This window comes from Triticum aestivum, chromosome 4D (assembly GCF_018294505.1).
Source record: "Triticum aestivum cultivar Chinese Spring chromosome 4D, IWGSC CS RefSeq v2.1, whole genome shotgun sequence".
Taxonomy (NCBI): domain Eukaryota; kingdom Viridiplantae; phylum Streptophyta; class Magnoliopsida; order Poales; family Poaceae; genus Triticum; species Triticum aestivum.
In genome coordinates, this window is record NC_057805.1 from 375,461,410 (window position 1) to 375,468,701 (window position 7,292).

General features: G+C 48.0%; 1 protein-coding gene across 1 annotated transcript; it reads left to right on the forward strand.

Annotated features, from left to right (window-relative positions):
* Positions 1-316: 316 nt before the first annotated feature.
* LOC123100071 (uncharacterized) lies at positions 317-1,158 on the forward strand. Its single transcript, XM_044522060.1, has 2 exons — positions 317-627; positions 722-1,158. Exons 1-2 carry the CDS (start codon positions 353-355, stop codon positions 1,008-1,010), a joined length of 564 nt encoding a protein of 187 aa, XP_044377995.1. The 5' UTR covers positions 317-352; the 3' UTR covers positions 1,011-1,158.
* Positions 1,159-7,292: the final 6,134 nt, after the last annotated feature.

A 7,292-nucleotide genomic window follows, 5' to 3' on the forward strand; every position in this document is an offset into this window, starting at 1 on the left:
AATCAGCCAGTCAGAAAAGTTGGACTATGTGTACTCATTTAATGGCGTACATCCGAATTTGCTGGCACCATTAAATGAGCACACTCTAAATGGCAGCATATCACCTGATTTGGATTCGAATAAAGCACTAAATGAGAGCATATCTGGCACCACATTGCAGATTGCAGTAACTGACAGTATACGCCTGCATCACACTGTCGAGTAGGAAACGCACTGGAGTAAGCAACCGCCGTGTCTGACCGTGACTTCGCCGGCGACCGGTCACGTGTCCGCCCATCCTATAAACACAGCCGTTCCATCAGAGTCGACCAGATCAAAGCCTTCTGTCATTCGCTCGTTGTCACTCGACACCATGTGGAACAACGGGGCGATGAGCGGCCAAGTTTACCCGCCGCCGCCGCCGGCGATGGTGCCGCAGCCGCAGCCGCACGGGCAGGTGGCGGCTAACAACTGGGCGGGTAACGACGCCAACACGCTGCTGGTGGTGGCGACGCTGATCACCACGCTCACGTACCAGCTCGGGTGCAGCGTCCCCGGCGGGTACTGGCAGGACACGCTGGCGGCGGACGGCAAGCAGAAGCCGCACGAGGCCGGAGACCCCATCATGCGCGACAAGCACCCGCAAAGGTACGCACAGGGCACATGGTCCTGGTTAGAAACTTAGAATCTGAAATCCTGGTCGTGCGGGACGTTCCTTGACTGATGGCATCCATGCGTGCAGGTACTGGGTGTTCATGGCGGCGAGCTGGATGGGGTTCCTGGCGTCCATGATGATGACGCTGAGCCTACTGGTGCGCCTGCCGGTGGACTCGCGGCAGGTCCGGTGGTCCTTCGCCGTCGCCTACTCCAGCCTGGTGCTCACCTTCATCGTGTCGCAGGCCAAGACGCACATCTCAATCGACATCGTCATCTGGTTGGTCACCGTCGTCTTCCTGTGGCTCATGATCAGCGTCCGCCCTGACCACCGGGAGCGTATCCTCCGTTTCTTCTGCTGCAACCGCGAGAAGTGACGCCCCAAGCTTAGCGTTCTCATGTCTTTGTCGATTATAAACTGCTGTGAGTTCAGAACTTTTTCGTCGTCTAAGAAGTTCAGAAGTTGTAACTTTGTTTAGACTCGGAGTAATAACAAAAGGGGGACGCCTAGACGTCACTTATATTAATTTTAAAAGTCTTTCAGTTGATTTTGTCAAAGCCGTTTGGATTTACTGCTGGTTCGTCCTCCTTCCGCCAGCCACTATTCATCTTCCTCCTGCCGCTAGTCGACATTCTGCCGAGCCTGACCACCTGCGGCCCAGCCTTGTTTGACCTGATCATCCCTCTAAACCCCGCACCGAGCTCCAGGGCTGGCAGCCTTCACGCACTCAAACAATCAAGCTTCTGATTGGCCTCCGGACGTGACATCGCGGCCACGTCGCCGCTAGCTCCGGCTCTCTTTAGGCGAGACCTCGACGGGGAGTCCCCGTCTCGGCCTCGGGGCTACACGAACACGAGAACTGACTGATGTAAACAAAATCTCAATTGCATGAGGAATAAATGTGTAAGTAACAAAATGGAACTTCGAGTTACTGATGGAGACATGTCGGCGATCTCGACCGAGCAGCGCCATTGCTGGAATTCTTCTTCCCCACGCGGCACATACCCTTTTTGTGGTGGTTGACAAGTTTTTTTTTGGGAATGATGGTTGACAACTAACCGACAAATCCTTGCAGCAAATAGGAATGCGCTGCGTACCCTAGATCTTGGCCGGCCCAACAAGGCCTATGAGGACTTATTTATTTGTTTATTTATTTGCTTTTTACCTAGATAATGTTCTATTTTCTCAACAAAAAAACACTTTTACCTACACCTAGTTTGGCTCCCTATAATTTAACTTTGATTTATTCAATTTATGCTAGAATATGAAATTGATTCTGAAAGAGTTTAATTTCAATATTTTACTCGGATGCCACATGACAATGAAAATTATTCATTTCTAATTTGTTAAGAATTTGAATTCCGTGTTCACACATACTCCCTCTTTCTACAATTGTAAGACATTTCTTGACACTATATGTCTTACATTTTAAGACAGAGGGCGTAAAAATTGCTTGGAATCTATTGAAATTTGACCAACAAAGTGCACGCATAGAGAATCTACTTTCAGCCTTTCAGCAATCCAAACAATACAAGCTTGTGAACATTTTTTAAAAATTTGGGAATTCTTTTCTTCCATTTTTTGTGAACATATTTTTTTACTGGCCATGAATTATCTACATCTAAATTGCATTATTCTTCCATACCTATCAAAATAAAAAATTACAAGCTGGTAGTTCGGCCGGACCTCTGTCGCACATGCTGTGGACCGGAGCCTGGATAGGTCGGACCTCATTTTTTTGGCGCGCGTGTGTTTCCACACTATTCCGTGTGCCGTCCGCGGCCTATTAGGCATCGCTCTCCTCCCTCGCTTCCCTTCGATCGCTCGCTCACTAAAAAAAATTGTGTTTCTCAAAAAAAAAATCATTCGCCCAATTAACTCGCGCTTTTTTCGGCTGTGTTGTGCTACTGGTTCGGGAAAAAGATCAGCCTCCGGTTTTTATTTATTTTGAATATGTTCGTGAAATAAAAAAACAGTTCATGGATTTATTTAAATGTTCGTGGTTCTAAAAAGTTCACGTAATTGAATGAAAAATTACTAATACAAACCACGAATTATGACAATGTTCATTGAATTCCAAAAAATTAACATTTTTTTAAATATCGATTTTGAAAATAGTTCATCCATTTCTAAAAAAATCATTGATTTTTAAAAAACCCTTGATTATAAAAAAAGTTCATTGATTTTTTTTAAGTTCATCCATTTTGAAAGAGTTCATCCATTTGGAAAAAAGAATTCCATCGATTATGAAAAATCATTAGGTTTGTAGAAATGCTCATCAATTTTGAAAAACTTCATCCATTTAAAAAAAGGTCATCGATTTTAGAAAAAAGTTTACGAATTTGAAAAAAAGTTCATGAATTTTAAAATGAATTCGAAAAAAACCTGTCCATTTAGAAAAATGAAAAGGAAAATACAAAAAGAAAAGGAAAGAAGAGCAGAAATAAAAACAAGAAAAAAGGAAAAAGAAAAATTGTTCCAAAAAAGGAAAAAGAAAGAAGAAAAGAAGGAAACAAAAGTAACTAAATGCATCAGGTGAGGTGTTTTGGGTGGTTAGTCCTGCGTACGTCGAACGAGAGATCGCTGGTTCGAATCACAATTTTTTACTGTGTTAAAATAGAAAAAACGAAAAGATGTGCGGGCCAAGTATGTACCAGAGGGTGTGCGCCAGTTTACAGTTTGCACTGTAGCCGCCACCTAAAGCGCCGAATAGGAAATGCCATTCCCAGTCCTCCTCTGTGTGAGAGACCTATATCTTGCATAAGGCATTTCCTATTCGGGGCCCGTTGCGCCGTTAATGCGTAAGCGGCAAACCGGCGCACACACACACACACCCTCCGCATCGGGTAGCCGCATTTTAGCTTTGTTTTATCCGTTAAAACGTAAAAAACATGAGCGCTAGGTGACTTGACCACGCGATCTCATGTTCAGTAATAAATAGGGACAACGCGCCTGTTGTGTTTACTTGCTCCCTTTTTCCTCTTTTTACAATTTTTATTTTTCATTTTTCTTGTTCTTTTCTTAAATTCGTGATTTTTTTTCAAAATTTGTGAACTTTTTCCAAAATTGATGACTTTTTTTCAAACTCGATAAACCTTTTGCCAAATTTATGGATTTTTTTCCAGTTTTGTGAAGTTTTTTTTTTCATAATTGATGAACTTTTTCAAATTTTGTAAACTTTTCTCAAACTCGATAAAAAATTTCAAATTGAATGAAATTTATTTTAAATGTAATGAATTTTTGCAAAATTGTGAAAACAAATTCAAATCGATGAACTTTTTCAAATCCTTGATTTTTTTGTAATTTTTTTTTGTCTTTTTCATCTTTTACGATTTTCTCAAATTCATTGGATTTTACAATAATCACGTCACGTACTCAAGCAAGAGCGAACGAAGTTCCATACGGAACCGAGAGCGAACGAAGCAAACATTTTTCTAGCCAAAAAGCAAACAAAGCAGGCAGGCACCTTGTTGGGCCAGGCTCAGGTCGTGGGCGCGTGAAAATATTGTTCGCTTTATGCCAGATAGAAGACCGCGGGAGCAACTAACGAAGGAGCCTTTGAAGAACGTGGTGCCAATGATCTAGGATAGCAAACGTGAAGTGCATCTAGTGCCACCCCTAGTTGGTTTTGGAGTATTGACGACAAACTTGGTTGAGGGACTAATGTGTTTGTGAGAATTGCAGGATAACACAAGTAGTAGTCCCATATTGATTCGGTTTACCTACCAGAGATGACCCCTGTTGGGGATATGACTATTAGATATGACCCGCCCAGGAGGGGCCGGGTCATCCCTATGGCGGTTCATCTCAATGAAGCCCAAGAGGGCCCAAACCCGAAGGCGGCTTAAGGCCCACAAGTATAAACCACCATGTATATGTAAACTTGTATTGTAAGGCATGTAAGATAAGTCACCGAGCCGGACACGTTGTATGAGCCGGCCGGGACTCTGTAGGCCGCAGGGTGTCAACCCGTGTATATAAGGGGACGACCCGGCAGCGGCTTAGGCAAGAAACAACAAGTCGAGAGCCAGGCAAAGCGTATTCGCTCCCTGGTCATGGAAACCCTAGCAATACCACCTCAAACTGGATTAGGCCTTTACCTTCACCGCAAGGGGCCGAACCAGTATAAACTCCTCGTGTCCTTTGTCCCGTTTAACCCCTTTAAGCTAACCTCGTCGCAATGGCTCCGCAACTAAGTCCTTCCATGAGGACATCTGCCGTGACACTTCCACGACAGTTGGCGCCCACCGTGGGGCCAGCGCACGGTGGTTTTGAGTTCTTAAAGGGCAGCTTTGAAGGGATCAAGGGATACGCCGTGGGCCGGATGACCAAGAGTCATCGCAACAAGCTCTACATTGACGACGCGGGCTGGGGCCCCGAGGCCGGCTCAATTGAGTACGGGTATCGGGTCCCCTTCGGCGGAATCCACGTCTTCATCGGCAAGATCGGCGAACCGGGCCCTGAGCCGGACATCTGCACCGACATCGTCGAGACGACTTAGCGTGCGTGATCCGCCCGGGTTCAACTCGACGTGAGCGTGCCTTTGTTGGATGTATCCGTGGGGCTGAATTGGAAGGCTCTGTGTTTGGGGGTGAGACGGCCGTCTACTCTGATGGTGAGTCGTCCACAGGCGAAACCAATTCTATGTATCAACTGCAAGACGGACGGTTTGGGGGCTGTTCCGATGGCGACAGTATTTCGGACCCCTTTGAGCCACCGAACAGAGTGGCGATCTTCATGGCTGGCACCCAGCCGGTTCTCGGTTCAACAGCCGCCGCGACCATGACCTCCAGTACGGTGGCGGTAACAGCAGCTGGAGCTGGCGATCCAGTACGCCCGCCGACTCAAGTTTTGACGGATCTGTTGGACGATCTGGCGACTCTGATGGAGATCGATGTAACACCAGACAACTAGGAACAGCATAAGGCAGAAGTAGCTAAATTGCGTGATGAGATTGCAAAGGCTAAGGCGGACTTAGCAGCGGAAAACGTCAGGATGGCTGGAGAACGGGCCGTTTTGAACGCCCAAGCGCAGCGGATTCAAGCAGATTCGTACCGGCTCCTGGTGGATCAGAACGCTCCAAACGAAGTCTTGAGGAGAAAGCACCGGAGTCGCCTGCCCCCGGTTTATGAGTCGAGGGACCTCTTCAACACGCCCGGGGCGGGGGCCAGTAACCCGCCGGTGATGAATCAGATGGCGGAAGTACGAGGGGGTGGAACGCCGGGTCAGCCGCGCGTGGCCGGTTCTCCGCATGTGGGTAACACCCCGCCTCAGCATGTGGTGACGCCGCCGGGCCATTACTCCACCCCTCTAGACAACATGATTGCTGTAGCTACGCGATTGGCGGCTCTGCCGGTCGACGGCGAGACCCCGACGACGATTGAAACCCGGAAGGCTAGGGAGCTTCTTCAAACGGCTTTGGTGCAGCAGCAGGCTTATTCCTACAGTCGTGACCGGATTCATGCGACCCCTCGTCCAAGCCGGAGCTATAGTAGGCACATTGACTCGCCAGCAGTCTCGAGTACTGAGCGGCGTCGAAACCAACCTCATGGTCATGACCCGGCGCGACGGGAGGCCGAGTTGGCGGCTCAACTGGCGGCTCATCAGCACGCGCCGGTTTACCCGACGGCTTCAGTTGAAGCAGGTGTAACCTCTAGAGCTTTCGGTGTGCCATGTTTAACTGCGGCTATACGGAACGAGCATTTACCCAAGGATTTCAAAGGCCCTCGTAAGGTGCCCAATTACACAGCAGATCAGCCCCCTGAGGCTTGGGTGGAGAGTTATGAGATGGCTATGGAGATGTTGGATATTAGTGAGGCCGCGTACGCCAAGTACTTTACCATGATGCTGGAGAGGACGGCTCGAACCTGGTTAAAGGGGCTGCCAGCTAATTCCATAGGGTCATGGGCGGAATTGAAGGCCCGGTTCATCCAGAATTTCAAAGATACATGCAAGCAGCCCATGTCGATTGTGGATTTGGTTTCTTGTGTTCAAGCAGAGGGTGAGTCGACAACCAGCTGGGTACGCCGGGTCCCGACTATCATACATTTTTCAGATAACATAATCGTCAGTTCAGTGATTCTGATGTTGGAGAAAAATTGTCATTTTACTCCACTCAAGCACAAGCTTGGACGGCTCAAGCGTCATTGCGACGACATGGGTACTCTGATGGCGGCTCTTGTCAAGTACGCCGACTCTGATGGTACCAAGGACCCCGACTCTGAGGATGAAAGATCGGGAAAGGGAAAGAAGAGTAGCAGCGTGAAAGGGCAGCAGTACAACCTTGCCAATCAGGGCGGCAACGGTAAGCGTAAGGCTGATGAATTTGTGGCTAACACCGGTGCGCGCAATTATAGCCAGCGTCGTAAGGGACAGCCGGCTCCAAGGACAGGATTTGATCTGGAGGCTATGCTAAATCAACCATGTCCGAAACACGAAACGGATCAGAAGCCGGCTACTCATTCGTGGAAAGATTGCAGCATAATGAGAAGCTTTAGGGAGTCCATCCAGCGCCAACATGGCCCGAACGGTGGGTCAGGGTCCGGCTCTCATGGTCCAGGTCATGGCAGCGGCGGTTCAAGTTCCGGGTTTCAAGGCCACAACAACCAGGGTGGTTATAATCAGCAGAGTAATCAAGGGAATCAACAGCAGCAATGGT

What these genes read in the sequence shown, in the direction of transcription:
- LOC123100071 (XM_044522060.1), top strand. Translation starts at nt 353, where the DNA reads ATGTGGAACAACGGGGCGATGAGCGGCCAAGTTTACCCGCCGCCGCCG. An exon ending in CGCGACAAGCACCCGCAAAG is followed by an intron (nt 628 to 721) that starts GTACGCACAGGG and finishes CCATGCGTGCAG; the next exon opens with GTACTGGGTGTTCATGGCGG.